Source organism: Orbicella faveolata, unplaced genomic scaffold (assembly GCF_042242905.1).
Source record: "Orbicella faveolata isolate gen_17 unplaced genomic scaffold, um_ofav_v1 contig_35, whole genome shotgun sequence".
Taxonomy (NCBI): domain Eukaryota; kingdom Metazoa; phylum Cnidaria; class Anthozoa; order Scleractinia; family Merulinidae; genus Orbicella; species Orbicella faveolata.
Genome location: NW_028301564.1, coordinates 13,208,105 through 13,232,500, shown reverse-complemented (window position 1 = coordinate 13,232,500; position 24,396 = coordinate 13,208,105). Strand labels below are relative to the sequence as shown.

Here is a 24,396-nt window from a genome sequence, read left to right as displayed (position 1 = left end):
TATTACTGGAAAAAAAAAATCAATACAGAAAAAAAGATCAATAACTTCAAGGTACAGACAGAAAAAAGATCAATAAAACAAGGTATAGACTAGAAGGGCAAACTGGGATTTTTAATAAACTAGATTTTCAAGCTACATCTCTAGGCAGGCTTGTGCAATTTTAAAAATATTTCCCTACAACTGATGGCAGTGCCAAAACTCAAAACAAAACCACTGAAATGAAGCTCCTCACAAGTGTCGACAGCCAACTGTAACCTGAGTGTTATTCAGGCTAACCAGAGTTTTATAGGGCTAACCTGAGTGCTATCTTAATGTTTCATTTTGTTTGCAGGGCTGCAAATAACAGTCGGTCATCAGTCATTAGCCGACCAAAATTTGCTCATGTCCAACGAAATCCCAACTGTGGGTGGACATGATGTCTGGACAATTTTTTGTCATAAATTACTTTACAGTAAGGGTGAATAAAGATCTACTGTGAGTAAATCTTACTTTTTTTGGTGATGCCCGACCACAATTTGTGTTGTCTGACCAAGATGGTGTTTTAGTAGGACATATGTCCTTTCAAGAGAAAAAAAATTATTTGCAGCCTTGGTTTGGTTATTTTGTTTTTGGTTTTAGTACCTGATCTATGCAATTTTTCCATTTTTGCTAGCAATGTTTCATAATATCCAGTAGTTCCAAAAGACTTTGCGTTCATCAAACACCCTGGGACATACGGAATTCAATAACTAGTCATGGTCAGCACAGTCACCAAATAGTAATCAATAAATTTTATTGACTATATACATGTACTTTAGTGGAGATGCAATTTATTTTAATGTGGGAGAGAAGTAAAAATTGGCTTGATCATGTCATTGAAATGAAAGAATATTGGTGCACATTGTAAAAAATAAACACTTTGTATGTTTGAGGACAATTTGGATTTTAAGCATCTACACTGTATTAGAAAAATTGACAGTATTGAAAGACAACTGTTCCCATGGAGATGCTCTAAAAGAGGCCATATCTTGTAAACAGGACTTCCTTATATGTTCGATAAGATGCTGATATGCCTGTAATATCAAAATTGGTAGAGCCCGCTGTAACATCAATATCCTCTCTGCAACAAAGACATTGAACACAACACATATTAATCATACAATCAGTACATCTATGCATAAGTGAGGCCTTGGAGCTGATGGCTCATAGCTATCGGTGCTTATCCCGGTTTCTGTAGCATGAAGTGGCTAGGAATATTTCTACTCCCCCTGGACAGGATACCAATCCATCGCAGGTCACTCTCCCGCAATTTGTTAGGTTTCCGCAACAATTCACCGGTACCCGTTTATACTCCTGGGTGGAGAGAGGCATTGTGAGAGTTAAGTGTCTTGCCCAAGAACACAACACCCTGTCCCCGGCCAGGGCTCGAACCCGGACCCCTCGCTCCAGGGATGAGCGCACTAACCATACATGCATACATATACTTTATTGGCTCAGCCGCATAATATAGTCAATGTTTGAATGCAACAAACAAATATAGTAATAATAGTCCTGTTGATGCACTAAATAACACACTTGTAAACCATACCGAAAAGCGAGGCATACTAAATGTAAGTGGCAAATTATTTTGTTTTGAAAGGGGAAATTTCACTTGTAGAAAAATCTAGTTCATATGCCCAGTTAGACTACATTAAAATAAGTAAACAGGTTGTATTGACTACGAAGGAAGCATATAAGAAGAAAATGGCGAAATGAATTAAATGAAACGACTACACATAATTATTCCTCCACTATTAAAGTCAAAGTTGCGTGTGGCAACTTGTTTACAGTTGTACATATCAGCTCACCTTCAACATGGCGCCGTCATTTTACGGAAGGGCTATCTTTCAGTATCTTCTCTCGTCTCGTATTTTCCTCTACTGACTTAGTTTCCTTTATGCGAGAGGCAAAAGAATAGGAAACATGTAAAATGACCAGATAAACGGTACAAGCAAAGTGGCAAACTGCACGTGAAAGATAAATGAAAGGTACTTGCATTTGTCGTTCTAGGGAAGGAAGGTGGCCAGCAAACGCTGAATCACTCCGATATTCGCCATAAATCATCGCACATATTGACGAAGAATAAAAGCAGCAGTCTAGCAAAATCCTTCGATGGCCTTTTTACCAAACCGTTACTCCCTCAGAAACTGAAGTGTAAATCCTCTTCTGACCTCTTGCAGATCGCCGACCGCCTCGAGAAGACATAACACTGCATCACAATATCCACGAAAATTCACTCACAAAACATCGAACACGAGCCAAAATCTACATGTAAATACTCTACAACAATCAAATGACTTATAACCGCTATCAAAAGAATAGACCACTCAAGGATGGCAAAGATATTTTCCGATAAAGTTACGAATACCTCCTCGCCGACGATTTTGAAAGTTTGAGGCTAAAACTTTCAAACTGTTTCGTGACCGCACGCGCACGCGCGACCGTGACCTAGCTCCTTAAATAAATAGGGTTATTATTAAATTTAATGATATTTTATTCATTTTATCAGTAGGTAATTAGATAATTAGATAATTAGTTAGATACACGACCCCTCAAGCATGTAGTGCTTAGACGATAATTGTGTTTTAAGTAAAGTATTTTACTTTACTTTACTTACTTTACTCTTTCCCTATATCAACAGCTTGTAAATCTTACCTAACATAAAATGTAGATGCGGCATGTTTCATTTATTTATCTATTTTTGTCATTATTTATCGCTACTCCCTCCTCCCCTTTCCAATTGGTGTTAAGTTTTGCTCGGGCTACACTCGTCTTAATTTCAGTTCGCGCGGTGACTCTGAGAAGTACATCCGGAACATTGCTATTTGCGAGCAAAACATGGCTACGAACGGAGTGAAGAACATTGGGTCAAGCGCTGACCGGGAGTAGAATTTCCTTGTTTTATCAATTTTAGGCCCGTTCCAAACGCCGCTCCATTCATGCGCCAAACCTAACTGATGAGTTAAGTACGGCAGAAGAGCGGCGTTTGAATCAGTTTGGTTCGGCAGGTTAGGTTTGGTGCGGCAAACAACATTAAATTCGGCAGGGTCTGTCGCACTATGCGACGTTGGAGCGGCAGCTGATTCATACGGCGTTCTCCTCATGTGTCGAACCTAATGCATCAATTACTGTAATGTATTTTTCATATAACGGGACTCGTGATTGGCTCAAAATTGAGTGGCGTGACTAGTCATGCATGAAGCTCGAAGTCGTCGCTAAAAATAAAGACAAAAAATATGCCTTCGATTTATGAGTTTCGTTAGCGCAAATTCAATTGTTGCTTTTTCTTCGTGATAATAGCTCAGCCTATGAGATTTCCCTTTAACAAGTCAATTTAACCGGGAGAAACCTGTCTAAACACAAACACTGGACCTTGAGTTTAAATTTGCTTCCCAAAATATTGCTATAAACAGCGAAATGTTAGTCACAGCTTTTCTATTTGGACAGAGTTCTTGAATTCAGAACGCATGTTCTCTCGTCGAAAATTGTTACCGCCGGCTTCCTGAATTAAGTTGTGTTGTGTTAACTTACATGAAGTATTGTTCAAGTTAGCTACGTGCGAGATGCATGTTGGTTATTAAAGATGGTGTCTTGAAGTAAACACGTGTTGTACACTGAAGGCTATCGTAAGCCCAAATAACTCGACATGGTGGCAGCGGGAAGCTCCCAATAGCCTTTAAACTGAAGAAGAATCAGACAAAACGGAAATATGGGAGACTAAGGTGCACACGAGGCCGGAATTCAAGCTGAACAACCTCAAGTAGTTGAAGAGCCGAACGAAGCTTGGGCTCACGCCGCACAACCAGCCGCACAACCACAAGTCGCCATAGCTGTACAGCAGCCCATGGTTCAACAAATACCCATGGCGAGTTACCAAGTTCCACCACCTGAAAAGTTCAACTTCAAACCCGAAGAATGGTCCCGTTGGATCAATCGTTTCGAACGATTTCGAAAAGCGACTGGACTCGACCAAAAGGACGGCGAGAGCCAAGTGAATACTTTGATTTCTTCGATGGGCGAAGAAGCTGACGACATCGTAGTGTCATTCGGACTGACAACTGAAGAAGCAAAGCAGTACAACGTAGTGAAAGGCAAGTTTGAAGCTCATTTTGTGGTAAAGAGAAACGTAATATTTGAAAGAGCCAAGTTCAACCTGAGAAGTCAACAAGATGGTGAGTCAGTGGATAATTTCATAACAGATTTGTATTGTCTTGCTGAAAACTGCGAATTTGGAACACTAAGAGACGATCTCATCCGAGATAGAGTCGTGGTAGGGATAAAAGACAAGAAGCTCTCTGAACAACTGCAACTGGATTCCAAGCTGACTTTAGAGAAAGCAATTACAAAAACCAGGCAGTCGGAGACAGTAAAAAAGCAGCAAACGTTCCTACAGGAAACCAAATCTGACCCACCACCAGCGCATGTTGATCGTTTGTCCAAAGGAAAGGGAAAAGATTCTAAAGAAGATATGAAGAAGAAAAAGAAACCACCCAAGTCTAAAAATGGGAAGACTCCTGAAGCACAATGTTCAAGGTGCTTGGGTCAACTACACCCAAAGAGACTATGTCCAGCCAGAGAATCCAAATGTAACAAGTGCTCCAAAGTAGGACATTGGGCGAAGGCCTGCAGATCTCAATCAGACAAGAGAGTGGGTGAAGTGAATTTTCATGGGAGGCAAGATGAAGGAGAGTTCTTCCTAGGTGAACTCACTGAACTATCTGCTGCTTAAAGAAGTACAGAAGATTCATGGAAAGCTAAAGTTTCATTGAATGGACTGCAAGCAGAATTTGAATTGGATACCGGTGCGGATGTAACAGTAATTCCACCTAGTCTGTATCACAGTTTGCAACCAGTTCCATCACTTAGCAGGACCACCAGGCTACCCATGGGTCCATGTAAACAGAAACTGAGCTGTCTAGGAACTTTCATAGCAGAGTTGCAAGTGCAAGATAGGATTGCTAAGGAGCAAGTGTATGTAATAGAAGATTTGGAGCGACCTTTGCTAGGAAGAAAACCAGCTGAACTTATAAAGCTGATAAGCAGACTTGACAGCCTGAGCAGTGATGACTACAAGAATAAAGTAGCAGACAAGTACCCCAAGTTGTTCGAAGGACTAGGTGTCATGAAGGACAGTTACCGTATCACACTCAAAGAGGATGCTAAACCTTTCCAAGTGTCAGTTCCAAGGAAAGTACCCTTCCCCTTGTATCAGAAAACAAAAGAAGAGTTAGACAGGATGTTGGAGACAGGAGTCATATCCAGAGTTGACCAACCCACTGATTGGTGCGCTCCCATGGTGGTGACCCCGAAGAGCAATGGCAAGGTCAGGGTCTGCGTCGACCTGAGCAAGCTGAATGAGTACGTCAAGAGGGAGAACCATCCTTTCCAGCAGTAGACACAACTCTCGGAAGATTGGCAGGTTCCAGAGTGTTCTCTAAACTTGACGCCAACTCAGGATTCTGGCAGATAAAGCTAGCGTGGGAATCAAGACCACTGACAACATTCATCACTCCATGGCCGTTTCTGTTTCAATGTGTTGCCCTTCGGAATCAGTTCTGGTTCTGAGAAATTCCAGAGGAATATGAGTCAGATCCTCCAGGGATTGGATGGCGTGGAATGCAACATAGATGACGTTTTAGTCCATGGCAAAGATGAGACTGAATACGATCAGAGGTTAGAAGCAGTACTCAAGCGTCTGGTTGAAGCTGGCGTGACACTCAACCTAGACAAATGCCAGTTCAGCACAGACAGAGTCAAGTTCCTTGGACACGTTATAAGCTTCAGTGGAATTGAGGCAGATCCTGAAAAGCTACAAGCAATTGCAGACCTACCACCACCTCAGAACGTGCAAGAAGTGAGGACATTTCTTGGCATGGTGAACCAACTAAGCAAGTTTTCCGAGCACCTCGCTGACAAGGCAAAGAGCATCAGAGACCTTCTTCACAAAGGGAACCAATGGACATGGGGAAGTGACCAACAGAAAGCATTTGAGCAGATCAAATCTGACCTCACACGAGCTCCAGTACTGGCTCTGTAGGATCCAAACAAGGAAACCAAAGTGGAAGCTGATGCTTCATCCTTTGGCCTAGGTGGGGTAATTCTTCAACTCCAACCTGACAACTCCTGGCGACCAGTCTCATTCATATCGCGAGCGATGACGCCCACTGAAACCAGATATGCACAAATCGAAAAAGAAGCCCTAGCGCTCACATGGGCATGCGAACGATCCTGGGAGTACATTGTGGGAAAATCAATCTCTGTGGAAACAGACCATAAACCCCTGGTGCCACTCCTGAGTACTCACACACTAGATCAACTTCCACCAAGAATTCAAAGATTTAGAATGCGACTGATGAGATTCCACTTCAAGGAGATCAAGCATGTTCCTGGAAAGAAGATATACATAGCCGATGCGCTTTCAAGACTCCAACCCCGAAGCCAAACAGTGAAGTCAACAATTGACGATGACGAAATGCATGCACACATTGGAAGCGTGATCTCATCACTGCCTGCCTCAGACGCTCGATTACAGCAGATCATGGAAGCACAGGAGGAGGATCCTGTCTGCAGGCAGATCAAAGTGTACTGCTGTGAGGGATGGCCTGACAAGTATTCATTAAACGATGCAATGAAACCTTATTGGTCAAGCAGGGGTGAACTGTCTGTGGTGCAGAACATTCTGCTCAAAGCATCCAGGATCGTGATCCCTTCTTCCATGCGTCTTGAGATACTGGATAAGATCCACGAAGGACACCAGGGAATCACTAAGTGTCGTGAGCGGGCCAAAAACTCTGTCTGGTGGCCAGGACTCAGCCGAGAAATCCAGGATCTGGTGCAACAATGCAGAGTTTGCGCTCTTCAAAGGGAAAACAAGCCTGAACCGCTTATCACGACACCCTTACCTGACCGTCCCTGGCAAATCGTAGCCACAGACCTCTTCGAGCTGAAAGGTGTTGACTACCTTATTGTCATAGACTACTTCTCAAGATACGTGGAAGTAGCAGCCATGCAGAAGACTACAAAGTCAAGTGAGGTCATTAGAGCACTTAAGTCGATATTTGCAAGACATGGAATCCCAGAACAAGTGCGATCTGACAATGGTCCTCAGTTTGACAATGCAGAATTCTCTTACTTTGCTAAGGAATGGGGATTCAAGCATAGCACAAGTAGTCCTCGATTTCCCCAAGCAAATGGAGAAGTTGAGCGTGGAGTTAGAACTGTGTAGAATCTTCTAACAAAGGAAAAAGACCCTGCTAAAGCATTACTAGCCTATCGCTCAACACCACTAGCATGCAAGTTCTCTCCTGCCCAGTTGCCGATGAGAAGGCAGATTAGGAACAGCGTTCCGTTATTCCACACCCAGCTGAACCCACAGTGGCCTGACTTGGATAACCTGCGTGCACGAGAAAGCATGAGCAAATTGAAGCAGGAAACAGTGTTCAACACCAGGCACAAAGCCAAGCCCTTGCCTTCAATTGGACCGGGTACTGAAGTTTTCGTCAAGGACCTTCAGCGGTCAGGAAGAGTCATTGAAGCAGCATCAACACCTCGGTCGTATAAAGTTGAAACACCGACCAGCACGATAAGAAGAAACCGTATTCACCTTACGCCACTGCCAAATCAGCAGGAGCAACATGAGCGACCGACACCAATGGTGAACCAGGTTCCCGCAGAGGACAAAGCGGCAACACCTGTTCGGAAGGACATTCCCGTTACAAAGGGAGACATTCAAGTACCCCCTGTAACACCCATTCTTGCTACTAGGCCTAAGAAAATTATAAAACCATCGCTGAAAGTTAGAGAGAATCTAGGTTTAGTTTGAGATGACACTGCGTTATAAGATTCCATATTGTTTGTCAGTCTTCTCATGCTCAGTTCGTTCCCTAGATACTCTTGAACAATAGGGGGAGATGTTGTGTTAGCTTACATGAAGTATTGTTCAAGTTAGTTACGTGCGAGATGCATGTTGGTTATTAAAGATGGCGTCTTGAAGTAAACACGTGTTGTACACTGAAGACTATCGTAAGCCCAAATAACTCGACAAGTTGGACGCAAGTACGCCGTCTAAACCGGCCGTCGCTCCAAAGTCGCTCTAAAGTCGAACTTAGTCAAGTTTGGTTCGACTTATGTGAAGATCGACGTTTGACCCAAAGTCGGTCTTCAGGCGTTATTCACGGCTGGCTAGGCGTGAAGAACGCCTCAGCCGCTTCAAATAAAATCAGTCGAACTTAACTGGGTCAACCGCCGAACTTCACATGAGCGTGATCCATTGAATTGGGTTCGACTCATGTGAAGAACAGGGTTTGACTCGGGCCTTATTCTTCGACAACAGACAATTTATTGGAGTTTTACACAAACAAAACTGAGCAGTATCTAAAGACGTAAACTTAATGAGCCATGAAGAAACATCAAGCTTTACTTACATTTCAGGCGAAACTCAAACTTGATAGCTTTCTTTTTTTACTTTTCGGTCACGACAGGCTTTGTCGAAATCCTCGCAAGCGTGTGGAAAGAGGAGGGAAATTTTGGAGTCCTGAAAGGCTGCTATATCCATATATATCCGACCCGTTTTATGCTGTTATGAAAAAGCTGTTAATCTTCAACATGTGTGAAATTTAAGGTGGAGTAATGTGGAGCTCTCGTAAAAGAAGCAGCGGAACACAACTTGGTCAGTGATATAAAGCGGGACAGCCTAAATTCGACAGTCTTAATTACTTCACTCAAATAAGAGCAGCTTACCACGAAAATACTTAAGCAAAATTCCAACAGACATAAACGTATTGAGTTGTGGGCCAAAAGCATAAAAAAAAAAAAATTCTGGAGTTTCGGACGCCATTTCCCCCGCGCTACATCCGCAAAAATCCTCGCAGCATGTACGCGCGTGTGCCGCACGCGATTATTATTACTCTCAGTCTTGCTCTTGCGCTCACTCTTGCTCTTGCCCTTGCCCTTGCCCTTGCCCTTGCCTTTGCCCTTGCCCTTGCCCTTGCCTTTGCCCTTGCCCTTGCCCTTGCCTTTGCCCTTGCCCTTGCCCTTGCCCTCGTAGTCTATTTATGGGTAAACAACGAATTTTTACACACAAATCACCACTGCACACATGCTGGACACAAACTGTTTTCTACCTGTAAAAGTCGGTCTAACGAGATGACTTGTCGACGATTGCGTCTTCGCAGGTTTGGTCGTCGTTTCTTTACCTTTTGGAAAGCAGAGATAATCGCAGGTTATTAGAATAATTATTCGAACCTTTTTACTCAAGCCCAGGAAATGGCTGAGCCGTTAATTGCAGGCTGTCTAGTAAAAGCAAAATAATTTTGATATGTCCTTTTACCAAGTAAGTAATTAGGCTTGAGAAAATCTTTGCTGTGTCATCAACTTTAACATATGCAACGGGATATTAGAATTCAATTTGTTGAATAGCATTTTTGCTTCTTTATTTTACTGTCGTTTTCACAATTTGCGTGAGTATGCTAAAGAACCAAAGTGCCTCCGTTACCACAAAGAAATCTCGAGCTCAAAATCGAATTAGTAATGGAGCGTGAGAGACAAACGTAGGAGGAATAACAACACAATGTTAATGACAGTACCTTTGTCAAATTGAGCAGAGCTCAATGGTTAATTACAATCAGTTAAAATGTTGAAGCTAACTTTAATCGCTTTAAATCAGGTCCATAGTTAAGTACATATAAAATGAATTAGACTTACCTGCTTGATCGCAATTGTCCACAGGAAGCTCACAAATATACCCATGCCTTTTTTCGTTTGTACAACTCAAGTCATTATATTTTCCATAATCGTTCAAATAATACATGTAAATAACTGCACACCTCCCATCGTTATTTGGTTCACCTCTAGCCCAGTATGATTCGTTCAATGTGCTGTTATTGCTTAACCATTTCCACTTTCTAGCTTTATTACTTCTCAACCCGATAAAATATTCCTCAGCTTTTGCCAAATTTAAAATAAAATTTTTCAGGAATGTCCACTCCCCGTCGTTTTCTATAGACACAAGATCACCCAGTCCAGTTTTCTTGCAAAATTGTCTGCTGTTCTCCCAATTAGAACGGGAAGATTCCACTTTAAACGTGTAATTGGAGCAACCATCTTTATAACATTTACAGGTCTCACCTATAAAACAGAAAATCACCAACAAAAATGATAAGCATTATAATTTCTGGAAATAGCACATTAAATTGACTGGGTTATATGGTCCTAAAAATGTAAAGAAACTAAAATGATAACAACAGTAAAAACGACAATAATAACAATAACAATGACAACGACAACGACAACCACAATCACAACCACAATGACCGTGACAATGGCGGTGACAATGACAATGACAATGACAATGACGGTGACAATGAGAATGAAAATGACAGTGACAATGACGGTGACAATGACGGTGACAATGGCAATGGCAATGACAATGACAATGACAATGATAATTACAGTGACGATGACAAAGACAATGTCAGTGACAGTGACAGTGACAGTGACACGGACAGTGAAAGTGACAATGACAATGACAGTGACAGTAGCAGTGACAATGACGGTGACAAAGACAATGACAATGACAACCACAACCACAGCGACAACGACAACGATAATGACAACGACAACGACAACGACAACGACAACCACAATCACAACCCCAAAGACAGTCACAATGACGGTGACAATGACAATGACAATGACAATGACAGTGACAGTGACAATGATGATGACAATGACGGTGACAATGGCAATGACAATGACAATGACAATGAGCGTGACAGTGACAGTGACAGTGACAGTAAGAGTGACAGTGACAGTGACAACGACAATGACAATGACGGTGAGAAAGACAACGACAACGACAACGATAACGATAACAATAAAGACAACAATAAAGACAACGACAACAATAACGATAACGATAACGACGACGACAACCACAACCACAACCACAGCCACAACGACAGTGACAGTGACAGTGACAATGACAAGGACAGTGACAATGACGGTGACGATGACAGTGACAATGACAATGACAATGACAATGACAGTGACAGTGAGAGAGACAGTGACAATGACAATGACAGTGACAGTGACAATGACCATGACAATGACGGTAACAATGGCAATGACAATGACAATGACACTGACAATGACGGTGACAATGACAACGACAAGTACAATTACAATGACAACGACAACGATAACGGTAACAATAATGACAACGACAATGACAATGACAACAACAACGACAACGACAACAGTAACGATAACGATAACGATAACGACGATGACAACGACAAAGACAACCACAACCACAGCCACAACGACAGTGACAGTGGCAGTGACAGTGACAATGACGTTGACAATGACAATGACAATGACAATGACAATGACAGTGACACTGAAGGTGACAATGACGGTGACAATGACAATGACAGTGACAGTGACAGTGACAATGACAGTGGCAGTGGCAGTGACAGTGACAATGACAGTGACAGTGACAGTGACAGTGACAGTGACAGTGACAGTGACAGTGACAGTGACAGTGACAGTGACAGTGACAATGACAATGACAATGAAAGTGAAAATGACAATGACAATGACAACTGATGACAGTGGCAATAGCAATAACAATGACAATAGTAATGGCAATAGCAATAGCAATAGCCATAGCCACAGCCATAGCCATAGCCATAGCAATAACAATAGTAATAGCCATAGTTATAGCAATAGCCATAGTAATATCACTAGCAATAGCAATAGCAATAGCCATAGCCATAGCCATAGCCATAACCATAGCCATAACCATAGCCATAGCCATAGCCATAGCCATAGCCATAGCCATAGCCATAGCAATAGCTATAACAATATTAATAACATTAACAATTATAACTGACAATAAAGTTAACGGTTACTTATGGTAATGCATTGTTCGTGACTAGTCTTACGCAGCTCGGTTGCTCGCGGCCAAAGGACTCATCAGAGACCTTTTTGCTTGGCAAACTCGTCGGGCATCGTGGTTTAAGACGCGTACGCTCACAAAATGATGACAATCTCGTCTTATATCGCATAACAACAATAACAAAAACAATAATAATAACAATAATAATAATGATAATAATAATAATAATAATAATAATAACAACAACAAAAATAACAACAATACTTATAATGGTGGCTTGGCAAGTGGAAAATGTGCCTAATACACACTTTTGTTTGTATGTTCGAGTGCTTTGAGCAGTTGTTACCAACGCCCCTATCTACCAGTCAGAAGAGACACACAAGTTCCAACAGTCATGTTAATTTATGTGTACGTTGTGAGGCAAGGTTCCTTGGCTCAGAACAAATCTCTCTCTCAACATAATGCGGCTTTGAAGAACTTGTTTTTTGAGATCATACAAGATCTAGATGTGATCACGGAAATTCCATCTTAATTAGTACTCGCCAGTAATACGTAAACCTCTGTATGAATCGGATATGATACAGGCATACTTTTACATTCCTAATATTGCAAAGTACCAAGAAGTGAGAGCTGACAAGATAGACGCCCGCATAATCAATCATAAGACCAGACAAGTCAACACGATAAATTGACGTTCGAAATGAGTTGCCCCTGGAGAGAAAACCGGGAGAAAAAGAACATCGAGAAGACCTGGGGAAAACAATGAGATTGGAGCTCAAGCAGCAGTATTACTGTAATAGTATTAACTGAATTAACATTGCGCGCACCTTCATACCACGCCATACGTTCTATCTACTTTTTAGATATAGTGTTCATATGTCTGTTGATTTCCTCTCTTATATAAACAAAATACGACTTTGAGACGGCAATTCACCATTATATTGGCGGCCAGTTGGAAGAAAATATATTCTCGTATTGCGCGAAGTCGCGAAAAACGCCGCCAACATAATACGTTTTTCAAAATCGCATTTAGTTTTGTATCGCAATTTAACCATTCTTTGAGAAACTAAACGAAAGAAAACTTGACAGTACTTTCGATTTAAATATAAATTCCCAGTACGTTCGAAGAATTGCCATGGATACTGGTACGCAATGAAGTTTTCTGTTTGGCGGCGAGTTACTTCAGTATTTCGACTTTTTTAAAAGCCGTAAATTCCTTTTAGAAACTAAGAAACTTATTTAGTGTATGAAAGTGAAGTTTTTCAAAGTATCGAGCAAAGAAAAAGCCGAAGAGTTTAGACAAATTTATCTTTATTCAAACTTATAAACTTTTCAATAAATGGTTTCGTCATCTTGGGTGAGCTAGCTCGATCGCGCAGTGAGTTCCCAAACCGACGACCGTTGGGCGATTAAAAAAAGCTACCTGCCTTCATCGCCTATATAGGACACACAAAACTCTCTTTTACATCAAACAGCTCGTAGAGATGATGTAGTGCGTGTGCAGTAAAAGGTGCCTGAACTGTGCAAATGTCAATAAGTAAAAGATTAGCGGTAATTTATCGTTGTAAAGTGCTGAACAGGTCCTGAAATCGTGGTAAAGTGAGACGACAATACCGTAAAATATTGACGTCTCTTTGGTAAGTAAAACTATAGCGCCGATTGTGATACTGAGAACATTAGGATCATTTATACTGGAAAAAATAAGACGAGTCTTACCAAAGACTCGACCTAAATAGGAATCAAACTGTACCTTTATCCGTTCGCGTCCTAGATAAGACGTGAAGGACGCGTATAAATGTTTCTTATCATTCATACAGCCTCCTTTGCATGCAATGTTACTATTAGCAACAGTCTGCACAATACAATATTGCGCGCTGTAGCAAGAAGTGAAATAACTTACAACGGCGCTTGTCACACAATTGTCGAGCTGCTGCCATTTTCATTTCCCTACAAGGGTTTTCCTCTACTGAAGTCTACGTATTCCTCTGTTTTGTCGGTGTCTTTGCTGGTGTTTTTGAGCTCTATGAAACCATTTTGTTGGCCCGCGAGAGAGTGGTCAGTGACTCAATCTCGTACCCAGAGCACGTTTGTTGTCGTTGTTGTTGTTACGCATGCGCACTTATAGTTTATTATTTAGAACCAGAAAGTATTTGTATGAGAATTTTAAGACGCGGGAAAAATAAGAACAGCTGACAATCATGTTGCAAGATCGGACCCGTCTTATTTCATTCGATTTTATTATTTTTGACTGCAAAGGTTACAGACTACGTTACGCGTCCTATTTTGCTATGCCCTGCGCAGCGTACGGAAGGTTTTAACTGCTGCATATTAATAATACCAAAATAGAAGTAAAAACATTATGCGCACAACAAAAGTTAAAGTATGTTATATAGACAAAGAAAACAAATCGCTAGTTTCGACAAACATGCCAGTAAAAATACGGATGCCACAATTGCATAAAATTTCGAGTCCAGTGACGGGCTTTCATGCTTAGGAGTAGCAATATTTAATCCTTGTAAAGATCTTTTTTTCTTTACACTTTTGATACCTTAAATTTTGAAAGATCATTCAAATCCATTTAATCTTTTTGAACTTCTTTTATCTGACCATAATCGCCTCGTTTCTGGATGAGTGACGTACTATGCGGTCATTTCAATACTGCGGCTGAATATTTCTGACTGAGCACGACCAAGGAAAATAAAAAAGTGAGATTAGGAAGTTTCAAATGAATGTTTCGGTAGCGCTGAAATAAAAATTCTACAAAAAGGTTCCAACTAAATTTTCAAACTGACGAGCAAAATGAGTCGCTCTCCTATTGTTTGCGAATGAAGAAGGTTGTTTATTTCTCTTTGATAAATGTTAGTCTTGCTATAAATTTTAAATGAAAATTTATGTAAAGACAAATATTGCCGCACCGTTAGATTTTGTTTGTATCTTGCAGATGTCATCTGGGATGTCCAATAAATGCAGTAGTCTCAAGTTGCTGGGATAAATTACTCGCCGATTTCTTTTCGAAAGGTATGTCATAAGAAAAAATAAGAACTATAATTAAATGAAACTACATATTCCCTTACCAGCATTCCTTGGTACTTCAACGCTGTTTACAGCGTGATAACAAAGGGTGTTTTATCCATTCCAAGCAATGTGAAAGTTTTCCGAGCGAAGTTCGAAGACGCCGAAAACAAAATAAAGAGCAAATTGTGTACGATCGGCCCAATTTTCATCCAGCGTTTCAGCTACTTTTTAAGTCCCCGGCCAACATTAGCGCTAAAACGCAGCTGCTACAGCGGAAAACGAAAGAAGAAGAAGAAGAAGAAGAAGAAGAAGAAGAAGAAGAAGAAGAAGAATTGTATTCAGAACAAAAAATTCTCGATAGTGATTGGTTCTCCACGCGCCTATTCGTCACGTAATCGGCGTGCGATCACGTGGGTGTCCAATTACAGGTATCTAATTTGAACTTTTTGTAATTGGATACCTGTAATTGGATACCCACGTGATTCGCACGTCAATTACGCGCGCTTTTAATGGCTTGCTTCGCGATGTTTTCTACAGTTTTCAAAGCTCATGAAAAGCGCTACAGACGTTTTGGCTCAAAACAAGTTCTCAAAATACATTTTTAATTCCAATATTTGTTATAGATACTACTAATTACTAATTGGACCTCATGTCGTACAATTCGAATAGGTAATCGCATGGGGCCGAGTAAAATTAAGAATTAAAATCACGCGTGCCGTTTCAGAAGTTGCTGAAAATAGAAGTGATATTAACCCTTAATACTTATTTTACGAGGACCCATTGCGATTACTTGTTAATGAAATAGAGGGAAAAATTACTGAATTTCTGAATGCGCTCTCGAGTAATCAGTCATAGCAAGCCATTTAATGTTTACAAAGAATCAATCACCATAAACGCACGAATTAGCGGAATGAAATTTAATTTTGCAGAAAGATACCAGGACATTGACAACCAGGCCTGCCAACAAACTTTCAACTTTGAAAATACAAAGTTAGTGCTTTTTCAAACAAAGTTAAAACGTTCAAAACGCTTTCAGATCACTTAGTATCCGATTCTTCGATGAAGATACGCTTGTATCCTCGCCTTAGATCACTTGCGCTCTTCTGAACGGCATCATTCCCGGTGATATTCAAGGTGACACTGCAGTGACTGAAATTATAAACATGGTCAGGAGCACACAAAGACGCAGTGGAATTTGCAGGATAAAGTTGACTTAATGCGCCTCTTAAAGGAACAGGACCAGTGTTGTCAATGGTTCGTGAAATGGTCTGTTCTCGTTTGTCTCCCGAGTCGTAATCGTCTAGCCCGATGGCAGATGCGTGGCTGTGATATTCTTGATTTCACACTTCGGGATACCAAAACCTTTCAGCTTCTTTACCACGGTTTTTCTTTCACTATGGTTGGTCAAATTTTTCTCAAGACACAGATCCTTCAGCGGTGAGCATTCTTTCATGTTGTTCTTGATTGTGTTCTTTCCCATTAGGGTTTTCTTGAACCAAACGCTTGAAACTGGCTTGTCGATGACAGTTAGGTAAAACGAACCGCTTTTCTTCATTTCGCTTGGTCGCTTCTCCGGATATCGTTTGAACAACATGACGGGGCACCTTTCCTCATTCCCTGTGGCAAACATTTTGGCGGAGACTAATCTGGTTTTCACGTGAAGTCCTCCCTGTTTCGTCTTAGTTGGACCTTCGGCAAAAGTTGGAAATTCGTTTCCGTCGTCGTCGCGCTGTAAAGTGAAATCTTCAACTTTCATTTGGTGGTGTTCTTGTCGCCCTCGTAGGCCAAAGTACTAAGTAAGCAGCCACCTCATGATGTTAAGCAGAGCTCGTGGAGTGCCTCCTCCAAGCTGGCCATTCTGCCAGAGGACTTCTTCCTCTTCTTTTGTCAAACTTCTGGATCGGTTTGGTCGCTTTCCTTTACACTGCTCTCGCAGTTTCCTGGCCTTCCTTTCCAGGACTTTTCTTGAGTTAAGAAACTCCCTATCTCGGATCATGGATAGACTTTGGACAGGCTTTTGATTTCAGATATCTCTCCAGTGATGCCTGTATTACCTTCAGGCAGTCGGGCTCGTAGTCATCCCCGTTTTCTTTTCGTAACTCGGCATAAAACTGCGACAGTGTTTCGTCGAGGACATCGTTCTCGTGCTCTTCTAAATTTGCTTGGAAGTTTCTTTCATTCGCCCACTTCTTGAAAACGTTCTTCCAGTACCCCGTGCTTTTCTTCGTGTTTTCATCTTCGTGCTTGTCTTTTAATTCTTCGATATATTCCTCGTCAACTATTTCGAAATGAGACGCCATTGTTACAGAAAATTTTTAGCAACAACTTCTCGATAGCATAAGCTGTTGCTAGGGAACCTGAAGACCAATCGTTAGCGAGTAATCTCGCCCTCTTCACAAGCAAAATTAAGAAAAAATACCAAAAATAAGATTCAGTCTGATTAAGATATATTCGAACAAGGACAACCTGCGCGTTTACACAATATTGTCCTAGTATTCTAGAGACAAAGGAAGTATGTAAGAAGGAGCAACTTGTCTTTTTACTCAATTATGATAACATGATACAGCGCTTAAGAATCTTAAAGTAAACTGAGCATCTTGGCGATAGCGTATCTATCATATAGCACTTTCTCTGTACAAAGAATGAAACTGCCCAGATCAGAATATAAACATGTGTGTTTCAGCCTTAACTGAAAAGGTTAAACAAACAACACTGCCTCTTTTGAAAGTACTGTCTTATAAATTCGGCCTTGACGATGATAAATGATATTTCTAGGCAAGGACTCCCACTTTAACTTAAGAAAAACGTGAAATGAGTTCTTACATTTTTCGCAGTTTGCTTAGCCGCGATGCTTATAGCCTGCAGGCGCAAACACGATTTAGAGATATCGAAATTTTAGTATCAGTGTCGAAGGAAGTCTTTACGTGTACTACACTCTTCTGACCCTCGACAAAAAAAAAAAAAAAAAAAAAAAAACCTCCACGTCCCACTCACGCTATGTTTTCTCTAAACCATAGATACGACAGGCATTTCGTACCCATCATGAGTTTGGAATGATATCCAAACGAAAAAGAAAAACCACACGTTCTTACAACGGAGTGTCTACAAGAGGCACTTGTTATGTTTTCTTTTAATTTATGATGCTTTCAATTAACAAGGGAAAGATCGGGTAATAACGAACAATGACTAAACCAAGCCGCTGACATGATTGGATTTTCCACCTAAACGTTAAGGGAAGTTATTTTAAGAAAGAAAACCTCGTAAACCTTGTAATTTTTTCCGCTTAACCCTAATCAGACGGGAAGGGTTTGGCGTATTTTTCCAAAAGTGTAATATTCTAGCTTTTAAAACACACTTGAAGGGGTTCTTAGCATTGTCAGTTTTAATGATAGTTTGAGTCATTTCGGGTCGTTTTCTGACGGCTTTCAACAAGAGATTAATCTCTGGCTTTGAAAAATCAAGACTGAATCCAAATTGGCGGCTGTTCGAATGACATAATATAATTTACACGTAACATGACGCCATCATTTCCCTTTAAAACAGACAAAAAGAATCCCGGTTTGAAACGGGTTAAGCCGGGGAAGGGTTCGATACAATGTTCCCCTATTTACCTCCTTTTCGGCTACCAGAAACCAGTGTTAACTCTTCTGGCTTGTCTTTGTTGTTCTTGTTGTTGTTGTTGTTGTTGTTTTTTTTTTGCTATCTCCGAATCGTTTTCTTTTTAAATTTGGTACAAAATTGTTCCTCTTCACCTCAAATTTATTTATGTCTGCAACGTTAGAGTGGAAATAACATTGTCACCAAAGTGACACTGAGTTCTGTAAGCAAAGTAAGATACACCACACTTAGTAGAAATAAAGATAAAATATTTACCCACCAGCGGTCCTTTGTTCTGTTAAACCAAATAGCAGGGCAAGAACAACTATCGTGAACGTAAAGGGTATTGTCTCCATCCCCCAAAACGAAACTTTGTGTTTGTCTACCATCAGTAAACTGGTCGAAAGCAAAATAAAAAAAGATTCCGCGTGTCAGATTCAACGCTTCAGTTACTCGGGAAGTTATTTGTCAAGCGTGAATAGCGCTCACACGCAACTGCTAATACAAAACCGAAACACTTGAAAATATATGCAGTATAACAAAAATAAAGGGAAACACACGACTACATGAAATTGCTGCGCGCCAAAAGTTGAAAATTCAAAGTGGATGATTCAAAATAATTTGAGAAGATATTGTCTGGAAGAGAAGGAATGGAGCAATGATTTAAGATATATCTGCACTATTCACGCGCAGGAGAAAAGTAATGAAAAACTCTAACGCTACCAGAAATTTGACACCTCAGAGATACACAGGAAGTTGATTTAACAAGAGAACCAGTTCCATCGCCTACACAATTGTGATAAGATCTGAAATAACTGGCTATCTTCTACGTTGTGTAATGCTTAAAGGTAAGCCAAGGAAGCTGGCGATTTGAGCGTCTAACTTCAATTTTAAAAGGCTTAAGACTGACGATGAAGGGCATTTTGGTGGGCCGTAAGTCATTCTTATAATTCAACGGGATGTACTTCACAGTTGTGAGTCATTAACCTGCCATTAGCAAAAATTAAGAAAAAAAAAAGACAATCATGGAATAACAGCTGAAAAGTTATTCCTTTTACAAAATATTTTGAGCGTATTTGTGAAAATAAAAGACTCCGAGTCTTTAACCCTATATTACAGCATCCAGTTTTCCTTTCCGTCGTATTGCTTTGTTTGTCGTCATGCATGCAAACACGAAGTGACGAGGCTAACTAGTGAATTGTCACGTCACATTTGTCCTCTGTTAGAAGTTAAGCTATTTCGAACCAAGAAAGCAGACTCGATTCACGAGAAAAGAAAATTTATTACCAATAGTCTGAAACTCTCAAACGAAAATAACCTAATACAGCGATAAATGCATTAGACATTGTACTCTACCAGTCAAAGTTCTCGCCCGGGGATTAACCGAGATCTATATATGGTCAACAATCTGAGTAGAAAACGCATGAAGGGATGTGTAGTTGTAACATTCTACGCAATACTTGTACCACAATTGATAGTATTCTCCCCAACCCCCCCCCCCCCAAAAAAAAACTAATAATAAATTAATAGTAATAATTATTGACATCTCTGCGGGTGTAACTTTAGTAATGAGCGAGTGACTGACGGAGTTTAGTTGTCTTTATTTGTCTGGTTTACGCTGAAACAGGTTTTTCTTTTACTCTTATAGCCTCTTATAGCCTGCAGGCGTAAACACGATTTAGAGATATCGAAATTTTAGTATCAGTGTCGAAGGAAGTCTTTACGTATACTACACTCTTCTGACCCTCGACAAAAAAAAAAAAAAAAAAAAAAAAAACCTCCACGTCCCACTCACGCTATGTTTTCTCTAAACCATAGATACGACAGGCATTTCGTACCCATCATGAGTTTGGAATGATATCCAAACGAAAAAGAAAAACCACACGTTCTTACAACGGAGTGTCTACAAGAGGCACTTGTTATGTTTTCTTTTAATTTATGATGCTTTCAATTAACAAGGGAAAGATCGGGTAATAACGAACAATGACTAAACCAAGCCGCTGACATGATTGGATTTTCCACCTAAACGTTAAGGGAAGTTATTTTAAGAAAGAAAACCTCGTAAACCTTGTAATTATTTCCGCTTAACCCTAATCAGACGGGAAGGGTTCGGCGTATTTTTCCAAAAGTGTAATATTCTAGCCTTTAAAACACACTTGAAGGGGTTCTTAGCATTGTCAGTTTTAATGATAGTTTGAGTCATTTCGGGTCGTTTTCTGACGGCTTTCAACAAGAGATTAATCTCTGGCTTTGAAAAATCAAGACTGAATCCAAATTGGCGGCTGTTCGAATGACATAATATAATTTACACGTAGCATGACGCCATCATTCCCTTTAAAACAGACAAAAAGAATCCCGGTTTGAAACGGGTTAAGCCGGGGAAGGGTTCGATACAATGTTCCCCTATTTACCTCCTTTTCGGCTACCAGAAACCAGTGTTAACTCTTCTGGCTTGTCTTTGTTGTTCTTGTTGTTGTTGTTGTTGTTTTTTTTTTTTTGCTATCTCCGAATCGTTTTCTTTTTAAATTTGGTACAAAATTGTTCCTCTTCACCTCAAATTTATTTATGTCTGCAACGTTAGAGTGGAAATAACATTGTCACCAAAGTGACACTGAGTTCTGTAAGCAAAGTAAGATACACCACACTTAGTAGAAATAAAGATAAAATATTTACCCACCAGCGGTCCTTTGTTCTGTTAAACCAAATAGCAGGGCAAGAACAACTATCGTGAACGTAAAGGGTATTGTCTCCATCCCCCAAAACGAAACTTTGTGTTTGTCTACCATCAGTAAACTGGTCGAAAGCAAAATAAAAAAAAGATTCCGCGTGTCAGATTCAACGCTTCAGTTACTCGGGAAGTTATTTGTCAAGCGTGAATAGCGCTCACACGCAACTGCTAATACAAAACCGAAACACTTGAAAATATATGCATTATGACAAAAATAAAGGGAAACACACGACTACATAAAATTGCTGCGCGCCAAAAGTTGAAAATTCAAAGTGGATGATTCAAAATAATTTGAGAAGATATTGTCTGGAAGAGAAGGAATGGAGCAATGATTTAAGATATATCTGCACTATTCACGCGCAGGAGAAAAGTAATGAAAAACTCTAACGCTACCAGAAATTTGACACCTCAGAGATACACAGGAAGTTGATTTAACAAGAGAACCAGTTCCATCGCCTACACAATTGTGATAAGATCTGAAATAACTGGCTATCTTCTACGTTGTGTAATGCTTAAAGGTAAGCCAAGGAAGCTGGCGATTTGAGCGTCTAACTTCAATTTTAAAAGGCTTAAGACTGACGATGAAGGGCATTTTGGTGGGCCGTAAGTCATTCTTATAATTCAACGGGATGTACTTCACAGTTGTGAGTCATTAACCTGCCATTAGCAAAAATTAAGAAAAAAAAAGACAATCATGGAATAACAGCTGAAAAGTTATTCCTTTTACAAAATATTTTGAGCGTATTTGTGAAAATAAAAGACTCCGAGTCTTTAACCCTATATTACAGCATCCAGTTTTCCTTTCCGTCGTATTGCTTTGTTTGTCGTCATGCATGCAAACACGAAGTGACGAGGCTAACTAGTGAATTGTCACGTCACATTTGTCCTCTGTTAGAAGTTAAGCTATTTCGAACCAAGAAAGCAGACTCGATTCACGAGAAAAGAAAATTTATTACTAATAGTCTGAAACTCTCAAACGAAAATAACCTAATACAGCGATAAATGCATCAGACATTGTACTCTACCGGTCAAAGTTCTCGCCCGGGGATTAACCGAGATCTATATATGGTCAACAATCTGAGTAGAAAACGCATGAAGGGATGTGTAGTTGTAACATTCTACGCAATACTTGTACCACAATTGATAGTATTCTCCCCAACCTCCCCCCCCCCCAAAAAAAAACTAATAATAAATTAATAGTAATAATTATTGACATCTCTGCGGGTGTAACTTTAGTAATGAGCGAGTGACTGACGGAGTTTAGTTGTCTTTATTTGTCTGGTTTACGCTGAAACAGGTTTTTCTTTTACTCTTATAGCCTCTTATAGCCTGCAGGTGTAAACACGATTTAGAGATATCGAAATTTTAGTATCAGTGTCGAAGGAAGTCTTTACGTATACTACACTCTTCTGACCCTCGACAAAAAAAAAAAAAAAAAAAAAAAAAACCTCCACGTCCCACTCACGCTATGTTTTCTCTAAACCATAGATACGACAGGCATTTCGTACCCATCATGAGTTTGGAATGATATCCAAACGAAAAAGAAAAACCACACGTTCTTACAACGGAGTGTCTACAAGAGGCACTTGTTATGTTTTCTTTTAATTTATGATGCTTTCAATTAACAAGGGAAAGATCGGGTAATAACGAACAATGACTAAACCAAGCCGCTGACATGATTGGATTTTCCACCTAAACGTTAAGGGAAGTTATTTTAAGAAAGAAAACCTCGTAAACCTTGTAATTTTTTCCGCTTAACCCTAATCAGACGGGAAGGGTTCGGCGTATTTTTCCAAAAGTGTAATATTCTAGCTTTTAAAACACACTTGAAGGGGTTCTTAGCATTGTCAGTTTTAATGATAGTTTGAGTCATTTCGGGTCGTTTTCTGACGGCTTTCAACAAGAGATTAATCTCTGGCTTTGAAAAATCAAGACTGAATCCAAATTGGCGGCTGTTCGAATGACATAATATAATTTACACGTAACATGACGCCATCATTTCCCTTTAAAACAGACAAAAAGAATCCCGGTTTGAAACGGGTTAAGCCGGGGAAGGGTTCGATACAATGTTCCCCTATTTACCTCCTTTTCGGCTACCAGAAACCAGTGTTAACTCTTCTGGCTTGTCTTTGTTGTTCTTGTTGTTGTTGTTGTTGTTGTTGTTTTTTTTTTTGCTATCTCCGAATCGTTTTCTTTTTAAATTTGGTACAAAATTGTTCCTCTTCACCTCAAATTTATTTATGTCTACAACGTTAGAGTGGAAATAACATTGTCACCAAAGTGACACTGAGTTCTGTAAGCAAAGTAAGATACACCACATTTGGTAGAAATAAAGATAAAATATTTACTCACCAGCGGTCCTTTGTTCTGTTAAACCAAATAGCAGGGCAAGAACAACTATCGTGAACGTAAAGGGTATTGTCTCCATCCCCCAAAACGAAACTTTGTGTTTGTCTACCATCAGTAAACTGGTCGAAAGCAAAATAAAAAAAAGATTCCGCGTGTCAGATTCAACGCTTCAGTTACTCGGGAAGTTATTTGTCAAGCGTGAATAGCGTTCACACGCAACTGCTAATACAAAACCGAAACACTTGAAAATATATGCAGTATAACAAAAATAAAGAGAAACACACGACTACATAAAATTGCTGCGCGCCAAAAGTTGAAAATTCAAAGTGGATGATTCAAAATAATTTGAGAAGATATTGTCTGGAAGAGAAGGAATGGAGCAATGATTTAAGATATATCTGCACTATTCACGCGCAGGAGAAAAGTAATGAAAAACTCTAACGCTACCAGAAATTTGACACCTCAGAGATACACAGGAAGTTGATTTAACAAGAGAACCAGTTCCATCGCCTACACAATTGTGATAAGATCTGAAATAACTGGCTATCTTCTACGTTGTGTAATGCTTAAAGGTAAGCCAAGGAAGCTGGCGATTTGAGCGTCTAACTTCAATTTTAAAAGGCTTAAGACTGACGATGAAGGGCATTTTGGTGGGCCGTAAGTCATTCTTATAATTCAACGGGATGTACTTCACAGTTGTGAGTCATTAACCTGCCATTAGCAAAAATTAAGAAAAAAAAAGACAATCATGGAATAACAGCTGAAAAGTTATTCCTTTTACAAAATATTT

The 24,396-nt window shown here is 40.1% G+C and overlaps 2 protein-coding genes, 1 long non-coding RNA gene and 1 pseudogene across 4 annotated transcripts in view; all 4 read right to left on the bottom strand.

The window, feature by feature from the left end:
* LOC110056390 (uncharacterized) overlaps window positions 1-23,847 on the bottom strand; it is a 56,729-nt gene extending 32,882 nt beyond the window's left edge. Inside the window, exons 1-5 of the mRNA XM_089272617.1 lie at window positions 23,340-23,847; window positions 20,941-21,322; window positions 18,810-18,925; window positions 9,721-10,143; window positions 9,141-9,212 (exon numbers count right to left, since the gene is read on the bottom strand). Coding sequence (XP_089128743.1) covers window positions 9,141-9,212; window positions 9,721-10,143; window positions 18,810-18,918 — 604 coding nt within the window. The 5' untranslated portion in view covers window positions 18,919-18,925; window positions 20,941-21,322; window positions 23,340-23,847. The remainder of the gene's footprint in view (window positions 1-9,140; window positions 9,213-9,720; window positions 10,144-18,809; window positions 18,926-20,940; window positions 21,323-23,339) is intronic.
* LOC149103378 (macrophage mannose receptor 1-like) overlaps window positions 1-24,396 on the bottom strand; it is a 137,722-nt pseudogene that overhangs the window by 67,998 nt on the left and 45,328 nt on the right. The window lies entirely within an intron of this gene.
* Window positions 756-3,303, bottom strand: LOC149103385 (uncharacterized). The gene is made up of 2 exons (XR_016201785.1): window positions 1,827-3,303; window positions 756-1,099 (listed from the first exon to the last, which is right to left on the bottom strand). It is a non-coding gene; the product is annotated as an uncharacterized LOC149103385 (long non-coding RNA).
* On the bottom strand, window positions 16,632-17,322 carry LOC149103384 (uncharacterized). The gene is given in 2 exon segments (XM_089272629.1): window positions 16,632-16,933; window positions 16,936-17,322. Coding segments are annotated over 2 exon segments (411 nt in total). The 5' UTR covers window positions 17,233-17,322; the 3' UTR covers window positions 16,632-16,819.